General features: G+C 40.1%; 1 protein-coding gene across 1 annotated transcript; it reads right to left on the bottom strand.

Moving 5' to 3' along the window:
- Positions 1-1,971: 1,971 nt before the first annotated feature.
- LOC124155443 (vasotab-like) lies at positions 1,972-12,716 on the bottom strand. Its single transcript, XM_046529262.1, has 3 exons — positions 12,556-12,716; positions 4,283-4,471; positions 1,972-2,139 (listed from the first exon to the last, which is right to left on the bottom strand). The coding sequence occupies exons 1-3, from the start codon at positions 12,581-12,583 to the stop codon at positions 2,102-2,104; spliced, it is 255 nt and encodes an 84-aa protein (XP_046385218.1). The 5' UTR covers positions 12,584-12,716; the 3' UTR covers positions 1,972-2,101.
- Between the last annotated feature and the right edge of the window lie 9,450 nt (positions 12,717-22,166).

Genomic DNA, 22,166 nt, shown 5'->3' with positions numbered 1-22,166 from the left:
GACTCTCTAAAAGCCTGCGTCTTTGACACTTTACCTTCTGAATTTGCCTTTGAAAGTGCATTAATTAGGCAAAAAATATAGTACTCGTTGTTTTATTAAAGTCTTTGTGTTCTCACTTTAAGAAATAGGTTTTTGAAAAGAGTTTAGTCGCATTTAAAAGAAAATATTTCTGTATGTAATGCACATTTACTCTTCAAACTTGTTATTTATTGATCAAAACGTGAGTGTGAAAGAGGGATGGAAAAGGAAGATTTTTGTCCGAAAAAGTCATGCAGTTTTCAATCGGGGAAATTGCAGCGACCCAGGACGGATGAGCTGAATTAGTGGACAGTTTCTTTGACGCTGATATTTTCATGCGCATTAATTTGCTCAAGAGAGTTTTACTGCTGAGGTAAACGTAGTGATTGATTTGCTGGGGAAAGTTCTAATTATGAAAAAAATCTTCCGAAGTAATGAGTTTCTGAGAGCGTATTTGACAGATGAGGCCACCTTGAGAGATTTGTATTAGTGAAATAAGGCATTGCAATATTTCCAATGAATTTACTGGCGAGCGACGCGTTTCGTTGTTACATCAACATTTTCAATCCAATCATGCGCGGCCAAGGTCTTGCTTAAATATATCGTCGTGCTAAAGGACAGAAGATAAGAGGAAGGGTGGGGTTTGGGTATCGGGATGTTGAAATATTAACCCTCTCTAACCCAGAGCTGCTTTTGGGAGAAATCAATATTCAAGATTTCTCACTTTGAAAACTTCAAAATTTTGCACTCCATCATAATCATCGTGGCAGATAAATATTTTTTCATTAAAGTTTAAACCACAAAATAATACGAAGTTTAGATTTTTCCTAAATAGAGCTGAAAATTTACACATTTTTGATGTTGCTTTGAAGCAACATTGGGTCATAATGGGTTAAAGGGTGTGGGAGAAAGGGTCGTTTTTTTTTAATTCTCTGGGGAGGAAGGGGGGGGGGGAAGTTCCAGGGTGAGGATACCACGTGCATCTTAATCTTAAGTCTCTCGAAATGGATTTTGTGCTATCTTCGGATTTCATGGACTCAAAATACTGAAGTTGGCCGCTTTTTTACAAAAAATATAAAAAGTTTTTTCCCTCAATCCTCTAATTCCCTCGAATGAGTGACGATTTTTTGCTGTACTGAACGGTAACTTATTTAGTACCCTCTCTGCTTCCTTTGAATATTGATTTGCCAAAGTAATAATCAAAGTAAGGCATCTCTCCTAGAATTGTAGTCAGAATTTTTGCAATAAATGACGCTAATTTCGAAGTTTACATTTACCAGCATCCGAACACGAAAAACCTCATCACAGATCAGATATTACTAGGATTAGTAGAGGTGTCTCTTCTGTATTTCATTTGCAATGCAATTGTATAGTTTCATTCTTCTTCTAAAAGTCTTTTTAAATTTCATCACCCAAACTTTGCGCAGTCAGCATTTTATTTATAGCATCGTACTAAAGAAGTTTCCAGAAACTCAAGACAAAATTATTCTTTCTTATGAACTTTTAAATGGTATTACCAAGTATATATTTTGCTATATCAAAATGAGGTAGACTAGTAAATATCACTTAGGTGATGATATAGCTATAATTTTCGACGCGTAAGTGATATTAAAAAGATATCCATATGCTTCTTGGGTAAGGTCGTAGTATTTTGATTAGAACGCGGACAAGTGCCACGTTATGAAAAATATTTCATTCCTGGGGTGTGAATGGCGGTCACATTCACACTCCACGAGAAAAAGTTTCCATGGGAAATCAGCAACCTGGGTAACGTAGTGACCCACGCAGTACTTCGTTGTTACCTTTCCCACGCTGGGCGTCCCAATTCGTAGTTGGTGCCAATTTGTAATCATAGATAATTATAATTTTACCCTCATAGGTTCTCGATATGTTGCCACCGAAGTCTCTGCCTTTGAATTGGAGGTTTGAAGCAAACTATTTCGAACAAATCTGTAATTTTCATACATTTGTTATGTTTATTGTTATAGTTTTTACATTTATTCAATCATCCTCACAGACTTCTGTGGTGAAATTATGTCTTAAACCGTGAAATCATGAAGTTCCGAGAGAGGCCGCATGGTCCTCAGTTGGTGCAGGCTTTTCTGTAGACAAGGTTGTATCCTGTGAAAAAGAAGGAACGATTTGTCAGTTACACACAGCTAGTGAAGTAAAATATATTGGAATGGTGTGGTATTTTGAGGATACGACCGACAGCTGAGCAGCATATAACCATGAGGGAAGGGGAGGGAGGAAATGTGGTGAGAATCCCGGCGTTGGCATTTGCCTGCTCTGAACGGACGGCACCTAGGGGACCACGGCTTAACGTCCTGTACGACGGATAGAGTGCTGAAGCCCCCTATATGTAGCACCCTCCCTCCCTCCATATAGCACCCTAGTTGGGATCGGGATTTCTCTATTAAAATCTCTGCCACCGCCGGGGTTCGAACCCGCATTTGGGGACGACGAATAGTTTTAGGTTCTTATTTTATTTATTTTTTCCTTACTTTTGTTCAATGGTACGATGCCGCTTACCTTCTAGCCCTCCTCATGTGTTTTAATTTGGCGTCATAGGCAGTCATTGCTTGCCACAGTGTGTACAATATCTCGATTGGCATGGCATATATAATGACTAGATTGCCAAACTAAATGCTTATTGCTCGAGGCATGCAATAAAAAATATACAAGGAAAGTTTAAACAAATATTTCATTAGCTATCTCTTAAACCCTTGGTTATATAATTCAAGTACATCTCCATTGGTAAATATACTAAGAATGAATGCAATTAGCGACAAATCTGAGAGACGATGATCATATTATGATGATTTGTAGAGAAGAATAAACTCTGAAATATTTCTAAAAAATTGCGTACTCCTCGTATCGGAGATTTTTTTTAATTTTGCGGACAATAACTGTTTTTTGAATTCCATTAAAAAATAAACTTCAATTTTTTATCACTTGTACATTTATTGATGGTGGGATATTTATTACCGGGTTGAAAAAAAGCCGAAATTTGATGGGTTTTTGGACCAACTTTTTTTTATCTTGGCCCACTTAACGCTATTTCTGGAAATTGGGAAATCTATCAACTAAAGAAAGTGGCCATGTTATACTCATACGAAAAATGTGAGTTCGACTTAATCCCATTATCAGCAAGCGTTCTTTTGAGGAATATATTAAACGGGCTCGTTCACCATGTATTATTTTTTTACTTTCGATTGAGTTTGAAACAATAAAGAGATCTCTATTTTTCGGTCCTTCTTCAAGTTCTCGAGGTTTTCGCGAGAAAATATTGACGGCCTTAACCCTTTCGCAGGTAAGTTGATGACGTAATTGAGAGAGGACTCAATGCCTATGCGCCTTGCTTCTGTATGCATAATATCATAAAAGTGAACTATTTTGGTACATATCCCTTCATTGGCAAATGTATCTCGTGCAATACACCGATCAACCAGGATAGCACAAGAGACCTCCACGTCCTTATTTGCGCTTCGGGCAATGTTTATTGGAAGAAACACGTGTTACAAGGTCATAGTAGACTGCCGCCTATACTCTTGCAGTTTTCTTTAAAAATGGTAACGAGCAGATCACTAGGCACATCGTGAATCATTGGTAAGTATTGTTTATGCAATTTATTGTTTATGAATGTGCGGAACCCCAAACCATTCTATCTTATTTTTATTTTGGAGTCTCTTTTAAATTTTTTCACCAATGAAAATTTATCATTCTGACAAAATGGGCAGCGCACCTCAGGAGATATATTGCATTATTTAATAATTAATCAACATTTTTGCAAATAAACTGATAAATACTGCCCTTTATGTTATTCTTACCACAATAATACGTGAAATAATTTTTTCAGTGTAAAATTTGAATTATTGATCGATTAAGGGTTGAATGTCATCAGTGAACATGATCAGTGGCGCCGACTCCATGGGGTCTGAGGGGGCCCGAGCCCCCTCAAAAATTCGTCACGGGTGTGAGGAATAAATGTGTCAGGCTTGTCGATTTTCCCCGGAGTGTCCAGATATCGAGATATGGTTATTTCGGTTCTAATGTTGATCATATGACTCATCTAAAATGCTCAAAAAACTTAAAACTCACTACTTATAAAATTTCCCCTGAGAAGATCCCCGATTTGCCCCCCCCCCCCAATATTTTTTGTAAGTCGGCATCCCTGAACATGATCGAAAGGGATTTTCAGTCTCTTGATGACATGTGTGTCAGATTGAGTTATGGATGGGTGATTGATCGATTCCAGTCTTACTGTTGTTCCTGTTCTTGCAGTTGTAGACGTTGAGTTTGCACTGGCTGTCGAAGGTCCTTCTCTCCCCGGCCAAGTTCCGCCCGCACACGGGCTGACGGCTGGCCTGCGACGTCTGCGAGGAGCACACGTCCGGACACGCGTCCAGCTGCTCCTCGGCCGAACAGAGCAGCGCCACGCTCAGCACCACGGCTGTGGGGGGAACGAAACAAAGAGAGGAATGAAAATGTCTTCAAGAAATTTAGTCTTAAATTTTTTTGATAATAATAATTGACTTTTGAGTTAACGGACGTCCATCTCGCAAACTTCATAGCTTCTGTTGAAGTTATTTGTGACAACCGACTTCTTCGAATGGAGAGGAAAGCATTAACAAGGATTTTTGACGAAAAAAGGTTTTTTTTTGGACGAAACGCGGTGTTTTCCTTTGAGATGTATTGAGCACATTATTTCAGTCTTTCGGCGCCGGATCCCACATACTCGCAGCTCTTATTAAGGATATGTGGGTTATAGGAAGGGTCCGGTTCACCCAAGGGTATATAGCGCTCAGGGTGCAGAGTTTGTACTTATGAATTGAGACACGGTCAAAGTTGATTCTCCGGTAGTATTTAATAGCGTACAGAGTGAAACGCGGTATTTTTAGCTGCTAATTTGCTTGTATGAGTGCCAAACATTGTGATAAGATTATAATCGGTCCAATGAGGGAATAAATGCATAGGGCAAAAGGAATAATAATTATAAAAATGGGAAAGTGGTATTATACTTTTCGCTGCTAGCCGACACATTGGAAATTTATAAATCTTAATTGAGGGGAAAACCGTCAAAGGGCGGACGGTAATGGAATAACGGTGACCTAAAGAAAAAAAAAACTTTTTTTGAAAGTTGTAAGCATGGATGAATTTTTTGAGTAGTATCATTAGTCTAGCCCAGGGGGTCGGCAACATTTTGAGACGAAACATCCTCAATTTATGCGACCAGCTTAACAATAAGCTGCACAGCTACATTTTTACAGTCCTTTGACTTTACTACCGGTAATTTATTAATATGAGGGTCGCATTCTCTCTCCTTCATACATTCATGGTTTTTATCCTGTTTCCAATATTTTTTTTTTTTTTGAGTTTTGAAAATAAAATGAAAATGCAAATAAAATAATATAATTATTATTTCTTGCGCGAGTAAGAGGAAGGCGGCAATTTAACATCGAAAGAGCAGAATGCGACTCGTGAGCCGTAGGTTGCCGACCCCTGATCTAACCGTTCGAAGGGGAGATTTTCGATTAAATCGAAGTAGATTACTTTTTGCCTGATGTTCAAGATGTTATTACGGTAGAAATGAACATATGAATACGATTAAGGAAATAGATTGCAGAACCGATAGATTTAAGACGACGAGCGCGTTTCTGACTAAGGATAGAATGAGAGCTGCATGCCCAGCGTAGAATCACATCACCCCTTTCCATCCTCAATGGTGGTGGCTTGCAAAGAACCTCGTAGATGTGGATATAGTCAACAAATCACCGAAAAAATCAGCTTGGCAGTACAATATTTTGTTCATAAGAAGTAAAGCGAGTTAGGCTCTGAGCCGTAAGGGAGTTGGAGGCTGCGCACTATGCTTAGTTTGCTTGAGCAATTGAGAGGATATCTTTAAGAGCGACACGGAGAACATTATCTTAGAAACCAACTATATTTTCAGATCCAGCAGAAGCGATAAATTAAGAGAGATATTTTACCGAACGGATAGATATGCTGATTCGTTTTTCCTCCAAACCATAAAGGGCTTTAATTGATGCTAGTCGTAATTTTGTTTGGGCGTTTGTTTTTAATATATGTAAAAATAATAATATGTAAACGTAATATGTAAATATAATATCATGTAAATAAAATAATATGTAAACGGCTGGTGTCCTAGCACCCCCTGCCACACGCCTTTTTAGGCGACTAACAGGGTAGTATGTAGATGTATATGAATATTTGACCTCACCGGATCTCGAGATCAAGAGATGATTAGCGATAAATTCTTTGGGAACCACTTTCCACTTTCTAAAAATTTTTTAATTGAATTTCTCGACGATTATCGGCACTGCTATCTCTAGCCAAACCTTTTGTCAAAAGATTCTTAAAGGTGATAATTGTTTTTCGAGTTACTGCGGCGTCGACTCATTTTTTTGTGGACGACGGTTTCGGGTCGAAAAAACGGGAGCTGGAATGCGCCCGAAACTGTCTTCCACCAAAAATAAGTCGACGCAGCATTAACCCGGAAAAAAATTATCATTTAATCACCGCGAAGGCCTCCGTAACGATTCTAAGAGATAGTCTCACAGTGATAGGTTAGATAAGACTATTAAGTTAAAAAATATTACAAAACAATAATATTGCACTATGCTTAAAATGAAATTTCTACATCAGAGACCACTATTCAGTAATTGGTGATCAGTAAGTGGTATTCTGAAGATACAACTTATTATTGTGAACGTGAAATACTGTGGTGACTATTCGTGATTAAATTGTCCGCAAATTTTTCTATACTATGGAAATATTTCGTCAGAGGTGAGGTTATAAGTTACCATAAACAGTATTAATGTATTAAAATGAAGACCTATGAGTGACATATATTTTTGACTGAATGTTGTTTTTTTACCGTCTACCACAATTTTAACGTAGTGCCAAAAAAAAACGAAGTTCACCCTTATAAAGTGAGCAGTTATTAATGAATTAGAGCCAAAGCTTTCAAAGGCCTTTTGGCAGGGTGAAATATTATGAGATCAAGAGGATTTTTTTCTGTGGTTTGTTTGCTGATGAAAGTACACGCCAGAATTTCAAAATACCCATTCATGACCTCTAATCAGTTTGGAATTTGTAAAGAGAGTTCTCGGAAATGAGATAAGAAGGTCGAAGAAAGAAGCAATGTGTCTTTAGTCAGAGATTATCTGGAATATGCAGCTAACTTGTTCGACTCATACGAGATAGGACTGGGTGCAAAAATCAATTGGGTACAGCTCAAGGCAGCTAGATTTTGGGTTGGTACGGTAAACAGAGCAACGTGAGTGCATTGCTAGATGAATTAGGCTGCTGGGAGTAGTTACTTGAGTGAAGAACAAAATATAGGATGAATCTACTAAAATGAATTCAGAGTGGTAGTGTTCCTAGATGGCACGAAAGGTTTACTTCACTTACCGCGTATCATAGTAGAAGATCACGAGAGGAAAATAAAAGAAATATACTGCAGAACAGACACGTTTATGATGTCATTCTTTCCCAGAACACTCATGGATAGTAATAGATGTTCCATCTATTGAATTTATCGCTGCACTCGCTGCGTCGACCATTTCTTTCTTTTTTTTTAACTTTTCTGGTTTGTGTGTGTTGGTACCTACTTGTTTCCATTTCGACATTTAAATCATTTTATGTCGCTATTTGGATACTAATCAACTCAATAATTTGGTATTTTTTGCATGGCTGGTGTCAACTTGCACGGAGCCATGTATAATCGGTGAGAGCTCATATAGCCTGCTGGCACGTATATGTGCTATGGCCTTTTTTTCGATCATTACGAAGACGTAGCGTACTGCATGCTGCATGTTAGTGTATATTCACCCTCTGCCAAAAACCCCTGAGGTACCTCGTAGGGTATTATGTAGATGCTTGCGTGCTCCACTTAAGATTTATCATTCTGCTTGCCGTGTTGCTTTTTGACATTTGTAATAAAATCGGAAGATTCCTGTAGGTGATGCTTGACTCAATAAATTCTCATTTAAATTTGATTACAGATTTCGTTTAAAGAAGAATCAGATGTACGGTACGTCATGAAAATAAATTCATAATAAAATTGAAAAGTGGGGTTACTTAATATTTTCTGAGTGATTAGCGTCGCAATGCTATAGTAGAAGTCAAAATTGCATTCGTTGAATATAGATGGAATTGCATGTGCACCACCCAGCTGATGGTTTAACGATGAGCTGAAATTTTTTGGATTCATTGGCTAATCTGGCGGGGCTATTTTGCCCAAATGTGTTCCCTTTATGTATTTTAGCATCAGCGGTGACTTTGATGCATAATGTGAGACGTAGGAAGAGGATTGATATAGTTAGAAGTAGGTTTGATATGTATCCTCGATTTGCACGGACACGGTGAATCCTCATTAATTATTATTAGCAAGGAAGAATCCCGAAAATAATCCGGCGATAACACATTTGTCGGCATTGGAATATTTGCACAACTTTTGGAAACACCGGCAGGAAAATATCTGAGGCATAAAAACCCTCCAATAACTATTTTCCCGAATATGCATATTCCGTACTAATTCAGCTATAACTGTTATAGTGCCGTAATTCAGATCTTGCACTGAAACGAGCGGTCGCCATCTTCCTCATTTACAATTAGTGACGTAATTTAACCTTTCCGCCGCTAACTGATTCATAAAACCTTACGTCCCTCGCACATTACACGTTTTCGTCCATGCGGGAAAAAACCGCGCGGGCAGTACACTGAAGAAGTTTACAAGACCTTTCCCATTGTACGGTTAAAACAAGAGCACGATTTTTAGCCGCATTGCAGCCGTCCGGTGCCAATGGGGCCACACGGGTACCGTATCGTCTTTCTGCTTAGTGATCCACGTAAACAAATGCACACTTTCACACTAGACGGTTTCAGTCGTGCGGGAGCTGTTTCCATAATCTTTTTGTTCGGTTAAAATCGTAAAGTATGAAAGCAACTGTCCAAGATTGAAACTCGAGCGGTTTATTCCCGCATGAGCGAAAATGTATTATGTGCAAGGAGCGAAAGGATTAGTAGAGGGTGGGTAACTAGTACCTCTTCCGTAAACAAGAGTGACCGTCATATATATGCTGCGGCGGATCTATTGAGGGGGGGGGGATTAAGGAGGCTATAGCCTCCCCTTGGGTATCCAATTTATTTTAGATAGAATGGTAATTTTTTCCGACCCCCACTACTGCTGGAATTTTAACCCCCACTTAGCCCCCCCCCCTTGTCCCTATCCTGGATCCGTCACCTATATAATTGTATCGCGTGACTTGGGAAATTTACTCATAAATGGAGTAAAAAGAAATGAAGCACAAATAAAAACGAAATACAGCATATTAAAATAATTTTAACCCAACGCATAGGTGTATGAAATGTCACTGAGCTTCCCTTGGATGATTTTTCTCTCGTAGTACGCAATCCAAGTGACACAACACCCACGTTATCATCGAGGCATGTTGGGGTCAAGGCAGTGTTGCCATCCGCCCTTTGGTAATCCTTACTAAAAGCAATAAGCATACTATAAGCTTTATTTACATTCGTTGTGTGTATTAGCTACAGTTTTTAGTGACTTGAGCAGAATGAGTTTTGCAGTTGTGTTATTAAGGAAAGCGCTGACAGCCTACGATATCAAATTAAGACAAGAAGGAGTCGAAGGAAAATGTCTTCGCGCCATTGCGTAAAACTGCAATGAAAATAAATGAACAAAGTTCCTGACATGTTCTGTCATCACGCAAAACAAATTAAAAATACAATGCGAGAGCAAGTTTTTGCTTTTTCCTTCCATATCGAATAATCATTTGTTATTTTGATATCCAACACGAAAATATTTTTACGCCGCGATGGAAGATAAAATGTTTCGCTGATAAATCGCCCAAGCCTGACCTAATTGCAAATACTCCATTCGCTCCGCTCGGCGGTTCGCGCGCCGGGTTTCCATCCTGATTGTTAGTCGTCTACGTGGCACCCAGCGAGCGAGTGTCCTTCACACGGATTGACGTGGAATGGGGAAGGGTCGTCCTTCATCCCGAGAATAATTGTGCGATGGACACGCTGCGTGCTTTCGGCGCGAGCCCCCTTCCTCTCATTACCATTCGTTTCCTCTGCGGCTGCGCAGTACGGTGCTCACAAACCGAAACGCTTAGATTTTATTGATGGTTACATCAATATTCTACCCCGCAGGCCACCTCAATGGGTGTGTGGCGGGGGTTGTCGGTTTGCAAGAAAAAGAAAAGAAGGAGAAAAGCAGAAGGGTTTCACCTACAATTTATAAAAAGTTCTTTATTTTTCGTAAAAAAAGAATACCAATTCCTATGTGCACGGAAAAATACCTCTCATATCGTATCGCTTCTGTCTGACCTGGAAATATAGTGGGACTCTAATATGTTGTTCTCCGTGTCGCTCTTAAAGATATCCATTCGTAATTGCTCAAGCAATCTAAGCCTTGCGTGTAGCCTCCGAGTGTCAAGCGGCTCCCTGCCACATTCGCGTCAAAGCAGTGCAAAAGATACTCTCTGTTCGCTCGTAGTAGTTGTTGATAAATTAGTCATTGTATTTTGTAATTTATATTTTATCGTCTCTCGAGTCATTATCTCTTCGGACATAGATATCATATGTTGTTTTCATTTTGGTTGTGCGGTAACCGCATTCTGAATACGCACGATTGACTTATCTTGCCGTTTATCGGGGTGCCTAAGTTGAGAGCTTCGGGAAAAGACTTACGTAGATCCAATCGTTGTAAAGTAAGCAAATAACGTACTTTGACGAGCCAAGTTTTATTTTTAGTACGATTCTTAGGATATGAAAAACATGATATAATCGAAAATACTCTCTGATCATTTGGAAACGTACCTCATGAGTTGACGTGTTTGGGCATCCAGGGGTGTATTCCTTGCTCTTTTCCATTGCATTATTTGTTTTTCCTTTCTTTTCTCGACATATACTTGGCACGCCCGAATTACTTTAATACCGATCTGGAATGTATAGTTCGTGTTGTATTGTGCATGCACACTGTTCGTAAAGTGTCATAGTGACATTATATTGATTAGTCTCCATTGTATCGGCGCTCCGCACGGGATGCATTTGTTTGGATTTGTATTCTTTTTCTTTTTATGCATGGTTTGATTTTGAATTGCTAATAGTACCGTAATTTTCTCATGGGCCAGGGGCTCCCGTATAAACACACGTTCCCCTACGCAAGGGTGGACAAAATATACATTCAAGCTCTAACGAAGTTCCGCTTAGCATTATTATTATCCTTCATATCCAGTCCTTTATCGTTCGGGGGAAAAACGAATTCCCATACCTACTCGATTGACAAAATATCTCTCTTAATTTATCGTTTCCGTCGGACCTTAAAAGAGAAATGTGATTCTAATTCGTCCTAGTCGCTCTGAATGATATCTGTTCTCAATTGCACAGGCGATTTAGGCCTAGCGCGCGGCCTCGGGAGTGTTTAGCGGCTCCCTACCTAATTAGTTTAACATCAGTGCAACGATTTCTGTTCGCTCGTAGAAATTTCGACGAATCGCGCTGTTTACCATGGAATTTTATTAAGTTCACGGATTATGTCTATCTGAACCGGATTCCACTGGCTCGCTGCATATTCTGACAGTGGCTGGACGAGTGCAAAATAGCACCTTTTCTCACCAGCTCTTTCACTTTTTCATCCGAAAATATTCCCACAATGCGTTTGGCGAATCCTTGCTTCCGTAGGTGTCTGCCACAAATATTTCTGATGTGTTCCCCGCGATAGCTTTGAAGTAATCGTACCTCCTAAACACTTCACTTCATCTGTCGCCTTTATATTGACACATACCACAAGATATACACACAGATAGTTGGAAGAGACCTATTCAAGATATGTGCCACCGTGCATTTGCTCAGATTCAGTTCGAGTCCCCACTCTTGGCTCCACTATTGAACGTTGTTTAATTCCCATGATATAATTTCAGAGTCAGAGTGATCATTAATTTCGCAATAAATGACAGCGTCGTCAGCAAATAAACGTATTTTACTGCTAATTCAGGAGAGGAGGTCATTTTGGTATACAATGAACAAAAATAGACGCCACTTATGATCTTATACGGACATCGATTTTTTTATTGTTTTTGTTGCCAATCAATGCTATTTTGCTTTTCTAAATAATATACAAAACCTACCATCTTGGACGTTGCTAACCAGGTGGGAGTTTTTTTTCTAGAATTTAAGAAAAGCAACTAGAACCATGATATTTTGATAGCTATTATATTTTGTCTTCAAATTATCAAGCAGGGTCTGTTCTCCGCGACACTATTTACGATTGAAATGAAGACATTTGCATCTGTTACGCTGCTTCATGAACGTGGCCTTACAATAAATAACATATGCGGCAATGGAAGAGGTCGAATTCCGTTTAAAAGCGTAAGCACCGCCGCTCCATTTGTTGATAAATTTTTTTCGACCCATTGCACAATAAGAAAAGTATATTTTGAAGTTTTCATGAAAATAAAATGAAGCACCTTTTAAATTAGTTTAACTCACCGAAAGTTATGACGATTGCGGACTTCATCTCGAACGGAGGACAGAGCAGGTCAGCAGAGCAAGTGTTGGAGCAGATGTGATCCGTGGCTTAGGCCTTCGCTATCTCTTATACGCACCACAGTTCTGCCAAACCAGTTTGAATCGGGTCGGGAGGAAGGGGGTCAATTGAGGGTGACCACCGCGCATAATTCAGTGACCTTCAATTGTTCTTGCCCGGGGCGCCATAGGTCGCTGATATTATTTCGCTTCCGCCTCTCGGCTCATACTTTACATTAGACACGCCATCCATGGCCACGACCATTCCCCGTTTTACCCTCTCGTTGGTTGACGTCACATTAGGGAGTCGCGGCCGCATTGAACTCACAATCAGCGAAACGTATCGAGCAGAATCATAAAATGTACAGTCGGTTAAGTATTCAGGAGAATTCTTATACAAGATTTATCCTGGGGTAAACACCTTCAGTAAATTTGGCAAACCGTAAATTAGGATTTATTTAAATTATTCTTGGAAAATGCGGTGATAAAATAATAGAACTATGTCATTATTCTCTGGTGAGACCATTTGGAGTACGCCGCTAGCGTATGGGACCCGTATAAAAAAGGAATTGTTTCGGTTATAGATAGAATACATTCAGGGGCGAGCAGCAAGATTTGTTAAAAATTGTTTCGATAAACATGGTAGTGCAACTGAATTAATAGGAAATTAGAATGGGAAAGTCTAACCGATCGAATGGAAGAATTTATACGAAATATTTTGCATAAATTTCAAGTAGAATACTTTTCGCGTTGGGTGACCAGACGCTCGGATTAGTCCGGACATACACTCCTATTTAGATGTCCGTCTGGTGTCCGGGCGGATTTTTTAAGTATCAGTGTATTTCCTCCCTTTTTAGAATATTTTTATATATATAGTAAACCATTGAAATGCCATACAAAATTTATGAATATTTATTTAGCATACCAGGGCACAATAAAAATGCAGAAGGGTACTTTCTTTAATTTCATCTCAGTGGACTGCTGAGAAAAACAAATTAAATATTGCCTCAGTAAAGATTTATAAAGTGAGTTCTGTCAAAAATGCAAAAATTGCTTGGCAAAAATTAGATTCACTTAAAATATACAAAGTTATAGAGCTAATAATTTTTTTTAATTGTTCTTAATAATGAAATGTTCATTATAATTCAAGTGTCCTCCTTTTTTTCCCTTTATCCTTCTTTTTCATAATGTGCTGTCATATTTTTCTCCTCTTGGCATCCTGTCACCCTATTTTCAGTGATTTTCAAGATATTTGATGAGAGATTAATTATTATGATGGAACGATCTCATGGATAAGATTAGGGAATCATTTAAGAAAATTTAAGACGCCGTTTTTTCCGCGTACATTAAGGGGCCATAATACTTGCGATAATTTGGCTCTAGGATAGCAATAGGACTAGGTTAAACAGGCTCTTCGTCGGCGGTTCATTATTATTATTATTATTATCGTATTCTATCGGTTAATGCAGGTTTCCATGGAGTACTATAGAAGTGATCTGGAAGACTCCCTTTCCTTCCAGCGCTGCCTTCTCCAATTCGCTGGAACCACTACTCCTTTCCTTTCTATCTAAAAATCCCATTCTTTTCCTTCCTATCCCTCCTTTGCCTAACATTCTAGCCTCTAACACTGTATTCGACATCCCCTCCCCGCTAAGCACTTACTCCATCCATACCTTCTGTCTCCTCCGTATCTCATCTAAAACCTGCCTCTCCTCACCCACCATCTCCAGCACTTCGTGGTTCCTTTTCCCCTCCGTCCATTTCACCCTCTCCATTCTACTCCATACCCACATCTCGAATGCCTCCAATATTCTCTCGTCTTCTTTTCTCAGTGTCCACGTTTCCGCACCGTAGAGAGCTACACTCCAGATCAAACTCTTCAGTAACCTTTTCCTTAAACTCTTACATAACGATCCTCAAGAGTTCCTTCCTGTTCATCAACACCTCCTTTATTAATGCAATTCGCTTCCTAATGTCCTTATTACTGTATCCGTTTTCCTCCAATGTGCTGCCTAAATAGTTGAATTGCTTTACCTGCTCAATTTTTTCCCCACCTACTTTTATATTGAGTCTCACGCTCACGGTTCTTTGCAAAACTGCATTTCACGAAATCCTCCGGCCAACATCCCTCCTCATAGATCTGGCGTAGGTACTACCTCGAAAAACCTTTTCTTACTATCCTTCTCTAGATTCTTCATAAACTCTCATCGGATATTGTCCACGCCTACTGATTTTCTAGCCTTCATAATACGAAGTGCTCTCTCGATTTCCGAATCTAAAATCCCCGGCCCAAGATTATCCACTGAACTTTCCTCCACTAACTTATTATATTTGTATATACTAACTATCTGCACGATTTTTTTGGAATTCGATAACTCATGCATGCACTTACTGCGCTGACATTTCGTTTTTCTGTACTATATAAAAAACTATATTGTGTAACAAACTAGTAATTTTATTTTCATGTCGTATTTCGTGTCGCTAGCTCTTCAAAAGCTTATGTTCTGACCGCATGTCGTTGTCCAGAGTGACTGTGCCTGTGTCCGGCGAACGAACGCGTTTATTATTAAGTTTAGAATGAGTGCTACGTGCCTGGTGTGAAAATCGCCCCGTGTTGAACACCCTTGAGGTGACTAGCGTTTTTATATAGATGCAGATGTCTAAAGCAGCGGAATAATGGTGGTCATTATGCACCACGCATGGGAGCAGGAGAAGTGAGATCGAAACCAGCCTGCGCCCTCCAAATATTGCCGACACACTAATTTTGAATTGAATATTAGGCAAGATTCGATGGTAAAGATTGAAAATAGAAATATATCGTATAGGATCCATATAATATATATTACAAGTAGCAATGCCATCCAAATTATACGAGCGGTGATATAAATTCCAAAATTGCGCGATTTCCTGAGTATTTAAACGGATGACAATTTTTGAGGTCCCTCAATCCCCCTGGCCGAATGAGAACTTTCCTGGCTTTATTAGGGGAATTTAATTGTTTTTTGTTGAGAGCAATATCAGGGTCTTCAGGTCGGGATGCATTGAAAAATTTGTCAGCAATTGATGCGGTACAACCCCAAAAGGTAAAAAGTTTTTCGTATACCACCCTAGATATCATTGTGACCACATTATCCTCCTCTTGTTTTTTATATTGGGCATCTAACCTCTCAGTGAGCTTCTTGCGTCATTACTCGATTAAAATTAATGGTATTTCTGAGTACTTAGAAATACTCCCTATCAAAACTATATTGTTCCCAATGCATGCATGCATGCTGGTCGATATGTTCCACGCACAGGAAGGGCAAATATTGCCATACGGGATCCAAGGAAGGATTTATTACAGAAGAATTATGTAGAAAATAAGTATTAACCAATAGGAGATTTGAGTAAAGAAGTGCGCCAAACCGATCTTACGATTGATGACTGCTGATGATGATGTGAATTTATTTTTCAAGTTCAAATCTCGTCTGTTCTTTCCCATAGGCTGCAACCTTGTCGCGTTGGAAAGGCTTGCTCATTCCTATGACTCCTAATTAAGAGAGGATTAATTCTAAATTACTTTACTCCAAATCTAAATTACTCAATTTCGGTAGGGCCACCCTTGCTAAATAGGTCGAAGGGTAGGAGCCAGATGAAAGGTAGTCCACTGAAAGGTCAAAGGTGGTGTCACGTAAAAAACACTGTTGGAATGGAAGTGGGAAACCCTACCAACTGCCTCTTCCCTGAATACATGGAGTACAATGTGCCTCGGAAACTCGTGGAACCGGACCCGTCCGCAAAAGGCGGGTGTCGTTCATGGCAGCGAGGTCGGCCAGGGCCTCGGGGTCGCCAAGATGCGAAAACCTTGCAGAGAATTGGCAGCAGAAATCAATAAAGAAGAAAAGAAGACCAAAAAGATGGAGAAGAAGAAGTCGGCTATAAATGTAGGGACGTGGAATGTGAGGGCAATGATGAGGGCAGGGAAGTTAGAAAATATCAAAAGGGAAATGGCTAAAGGGAGGATACATATCTTAGGATTATGCGAGGTGAGGTGGAGGGATGGGGGGGATATTGGAGTGATGGGTATAGAGTTATATATAGTGGTGGGGAGGAAAGTCAACGAGTGGTAGCTTTATTATTAAACGGGAAGATGGGTAAGCGAGTGGTAGGTATAGACCAGGTAAGCGATAGGATTCTGGTGGTAAAAATTGAGGCGCGGCCCACCAACTTTGTGCTGGTTCAAGTTTACATACCCACCAGTAATCATGGGGAGGAAGAATTAGATGAGGCTTAAAAAAGCTCTAGGAAATAGTAATAGAAATTCCGTGTAAGAAAAATCTAGTTTTGAGAGGAGACTGGAACGCTTCAGTGGGGGAAGAGAGGGATGGAAAAGAATTAGAAGAATTTGAATTAGGAATGCGGAACGACAGAGGAGAAAAAGCAGCAGAATTATGCAGGAGAAACAAGTTATTTATCACAAACACAAGATTCGGTCATCATAAAGGCCACAGCTGCACATGTAAGAGTCCAGGGGATATCAGATAGACTACATCATGGTAAGAGAGAGGTTTAGGAATGGTGTGAAAAACTCGCGCAGTTGTCTTGCAGCGGATGCGGATTCAGACCACAACCTAGTACCTATTTATTTATTATCACACCAACGAAAACAGCTCAATAACGCCTTTTACATGGGGGGCTATAGCATGTTAACAATTTAAAGTAACAAGACAGAGACGCCGACTTACAAAACATATTGGGGGGCCCAAACCGGGGGTCTTGCCCCGGGAAATTTTATAAGTAGTGAGTTTAAAGTTTTTTAAACTTTTTAAAAGAGTCATATGATCGATATTAGAACCCTGATAACTCGAATCTCGATATCTGGACACTCCGGGGAAAATCGACAAGCCTGGCACATTTTCTCCTCACACCCGTAACGAATTTTTGAGGGGGCTCGGACCCCCTCAGGCCCCATGGAGTCGGCGCCCTTGTACACAAACAACCACGCCCTTGATATGGGTAACCTCCCCAGGCGGGACTTGAACCCGCGTCCTCCTGTTTGGCAGGCGATGAAGCGCTGAAGGAGACTATGATGAGATAATATCAGGATCTAGTGGAGAATAGTATTCGGGAGATTGGAAGTACATAGACTGTAGAGAAAGAGTGGGATGTTATTTAAACGGGAATGGTAAATGCGGCGGAGAAGTTAATTGGCTGCGTTGACAGCATAAGGATAAAGAAGTCTTGGGTTACAAAGGCAATCGTTAAAGAAATGGAGGAGAAAAGGAAGTGGAAGAACGTGGACACAGAGAAGGGCAAACGAAAGTATAGGGAACTAAATAATCGATTACGGCATGAAACTAAGAGGGCAAGGGAGGCTTGGTGGAAAAGAGTGTGAGGAAATGGAGAAAGTTCAGAAGGAAGGAGAGGTAGGCGCGTTGTACGTCAAAGTTAAGTCACTATCGGGCGGCAAAAGGGGACAAGCCTTGCCTAAAATAAAGGCTAAGGATGGGATGATGCTAGCAGAGCGAGAAGACAGATGATCGGACTTTGATTAACCAGTGATCGAATGGGTTGCAGGCTGTAATGGATGCGTTACACAAGCGTTGCAAGGTGTATGGGATGAGGGTTTATAAAAAAAGACCACAGTTTGCGGTTTTGTGAAGCATCGCGAGCGAAGAATGAAAGACTCGATATAAAACCAGGTGGAGTAAAACTCAAGCAAGTGGTACAATTTAACTATCAAGGCAGCAAATTAGAGGAAAACGGATAAAGCAGTAAGGACATCAGGAAGAGAATTGCATTAGCAAAGGAGGAATTCACGAACATGGAGAACTCGTAAGAGGATCGATATGTAAGAGTTTAAAGAAATGGCTAGCGAATAGTCTAGCGCTTTTTGGGCGGAAAAATGAGCCGTTTGGAAGGAGGACGGGAGAAGCCTGGAGGCGCGCGATAAGTGGGTCTGGAAAAGAATGGAGAAGGTGAAGTGGACGGGAAGGAGGAGGAACGACGAAGTGCTGGACATGGTGGGTGAGAACAGGCAGCTTTTAATGAGATACGGAGGAGAAAAAAGATATAGATGAAACGAGTAGGTACTGAGTGGGAAGGAGATGTTGAAAACAGTTTTAGAGGGAAGAATGTTGGGTAAACGAGAGAGAGGAAGGAAAAGAATAGGATTTTTAGATAGATTGAAAGGGACAAGCCCTAATAGTGAATATGGGAGGGAAGTCCATCAAGGGAGGGGAGACTGCGACGATGTTCCTTAAGTACTCCACGGAAACCTACCTTTATCGGTAGAATACTTTGATAATAGTACAAGACTTATCAATGCATTGTGCTGAGGTGACGAGTTGATGTAATGTCATGGATGTTTAGGGCGATTGTGATTGGAGGACCTAGGAATGAATAATCCCGTCATATTTAAAATGGGATTCAATGTTTTGTTTCCTCTCTTCTTTACTTATATTTTCAGCTGTCCTATCCTCATAAATGTATCACAGTTGACAGATGTAAACTCTTGGATTGCCACCGCCCGGATATCCGAATGGGGGTTTATTTTACCTCCAGAAAATGTTTCTCATGAGAGAATTTGTATGATATTTAAAATATTGGAGTGGAGGATATTACGATGAGGAAACAATTCATCAAATACCTCATACGGAGCATGATTTTTTAATGGCTTCGGCGTTGATAGGTGCAGAGAATTGCAAGGTTGGTAGCAATAAAAATGTGGTGCAACCGAACAATAATGAAGATAAAACTGAGCGACCGAATTAGTGATGAGGAAGTGCTAAGAAGAGTGGGAGAAAAGAGTCATCACAAAACACTAAGTAGATGACGGGACAACTTAGTTAGCCACATTATGAGTCATGATGGGCTGCTGAAAACAATCGTGGAAGGACATTTGGAAGGGAAGAAGGGTGAGGGACGGCCCCGAGTGAGGTGGGACAGGTTATAAGGGATGCAAAAGAGAAGAAACACGTCACAGTGATTAGGCTAGCGGATAGGATAGAGGGATGGAAAGCTGCGTCAAACCAATCCTAGGATTGATGATGATCCGTTCTTTCCTCAGGTTTACTTCGCCGTTAGGCCTTTGTTAATGTTGTTGTTGGTTTTTAGCTAGACGAATTTATATGACCTCCTTGGTGACACTATTCGAGAATGAGTTGGAATGGCAAAGTCGTTTTGATGGGTCCCATCTAGTGGCATGGCCGAGAGGTAAGTCGATTGCTCCGCTACTGCTGACAACATAGCACGACAACATTCGTTGGTTAACATAGCTGGATATTACGCATTTGTCCATTCATTTTCGTATAAATAGTCCGGCCAATTTCTCAAATAGAGTAGATATATATAAACCCAAAGGATATAATTTCTTTGTCTTCATAGGTCTACAATGTGCACATTTTTTCTGAAACAAATCTCTTTTTATAGGTACCTACTGCTTGATTTAACGGTAAGATTAAATGTATTGTAAGATATAACATATTTTTGTTTTTTTTATTTTGTATAAACTGTTACCACCTGGCAAATAGCCAACTTGTAACTTGTACAATATAAAAAAATACTACAATCAGGCCCTTCACATCCTGTTGGTTATACACTACTGATGTGTATGTAGTGTGAGCTACAGGATATATTTACAGTGCCATAAAATAAGTCATGCCTCATCATTGCCCTCTTTTCAATTCAACGCCATGGGTCATTCCCCCTGAATCCATTATGAGATTGAACTTTAGGGTCTCAAAATTTGATAAAAATTTCTTCATGGGTCCACTTAAACAGATTGGTGCGGTGGGCTTAAACGGGAGAGCCTTATCTCGTCAGAGAGGGACGGGAAAGGCGATCACAACGAAGGATATGGCTGGTGGGATGGCAATGGACGAAACGTTGGAGGAGGGAAATTGTTTGTTTGAAAATTTGTAGGAAAGAGCCCAAGAATTGGTGATAAAGTTAAAGCATGGAGATTGATTTTTAATCTGTGACGTTCGCGGATAATCAGACGTTTATTTGACACTCGGAATTTGATTTCTTCAAGTTTTTCCCATGAATCCACATTTCCATACGGAAAAACCCCTTTTCGAGTGACCAGTTCCAGTTTAAGATTCAGATCCAGAGGGTGCGGTCGGTCAGATGCAGTTTGTCGGAAACGTTTGGCAGGAAGAATACCGAACAACATTGCAAGTGACGTGCCCATGAATCTCAAGAAATTAATAAATCGGTATGAGAATCGGGAATCTACAAATTCGAAAATGAAATGCACTCTTCCTCATCGTTCGGTACGCATGTGATTTTGAAGCCATCGGAGCCGAGATGTGATGCAATGAAGTGTGTGTCGTCATTTGTAAGGTCGTGAATAGAAATGGGTAAGAATTTCGGTACTTGGTAGTTTACATTGCACAGATAATGGGCGGCGCCTCTACATTCACCGAAGAGATGTTCACGGTGTCTCCATCACGGTCCTTACCCAAATCAAGACCGCAAATGTGGCAAATCGAGGCTGTGATCAAAGCAGTGATCTTGTCCTCGTTGCATGAGTCGAATATGTGTTCCAGGACTTGTCCCGAATGAAAAGCGTTATTTAAGAAAAGGTTTCTGTAGAAATACCGCGCTCACATCTTTCACCCGGTAAAGGCCGGGTTTGGAAATTTCCTACGTACATGTAACCATTAGCATGCAAAATTCCATCGGTGTATAATGCTGGCGCATTTGAGTGTATAAGAATGCACGGCTTGCAAGACAGAACATGTGCAACAAATACTCTAAGTTGGCATAAATAACAAAGGAAATCGAGAGGAATATGCAGTGATTTATAGTTTACGAGATGCTGTTGCAGAAGGTATAAGTAAAACGATTCAGGAAGGGAGATATGTGAGAGCAGATAGGTCTTTGTAGGTATAACCTGTACTACCAATACCAGATCCAAATTCCTATGAGGTAACAATTGTTCATGACTACAAGTCTATTGTCAATCTGAATGCTGTTATTTATCACTATCCATTACCCGTGCCAGATGATACATTTAATTCGTCCAATAGTCGCGGTGTGTTGTGTGTAGTCGATTTTGCTGATGCATGTATGAATTTAGAGCTTGATGAGAGAGGTCTCAGTACGTGTTTTGGTTTGGTAAGCAGTGGCGAATACAACTAGGGGGCGCGCTCCCCCTTGTGGGACCTCACGCATTAACGAACGTTGCATAACCACAATTGTAACTTTTTTATATCTTCAGATGGCATTGTCTTGTTTATGTATATAATCAGTTCAAATAAAAATTTCTTTAACTTTGCGTGTGACCTGATTATTTTTTTATTACGATTAAAGTAATGGTAGCTCAAGATATTTTTTGCGCCCCCCTTGAGTTTTTTCTATATCCACTATTGTTGGCAAGGTACATTTTGCCGTTCCTTCGCCTTGCGCTTTCAGAACGCCATATATCATATTCCATCGACCTTTCCTTAACTCTATTCATATTCATCTTTTTTGCCTTTCGTATTAAGCATTTTCACGAGATTCTACATTTTCGGATACTATGGCGTTGGTTTGTAATGGTGAGGACAACAATTTCGTTGGCACAACTGCCAGCGTCTTCAGATCGAAGA

The sequence above is a fragment of the Ischnura elegans genome, chromosome 3, assembly GCF_921293095.1.
Source record: "Ischnura elegans chromosome 3, ioIscEleg1.1, whole genome shotgun sequence".
Lineage (NCBI taxonomy): Eukaryota > Metazoa > Arthropoda > Insecta > Odonata > Coenagrionidae > Ischnura > Ischnura elegans.
The sequence above is the reverse complement of the archived record's forward strand: the minus strand, read 5'-3'. Positions and strand labels throughout refer to the sequence as shown.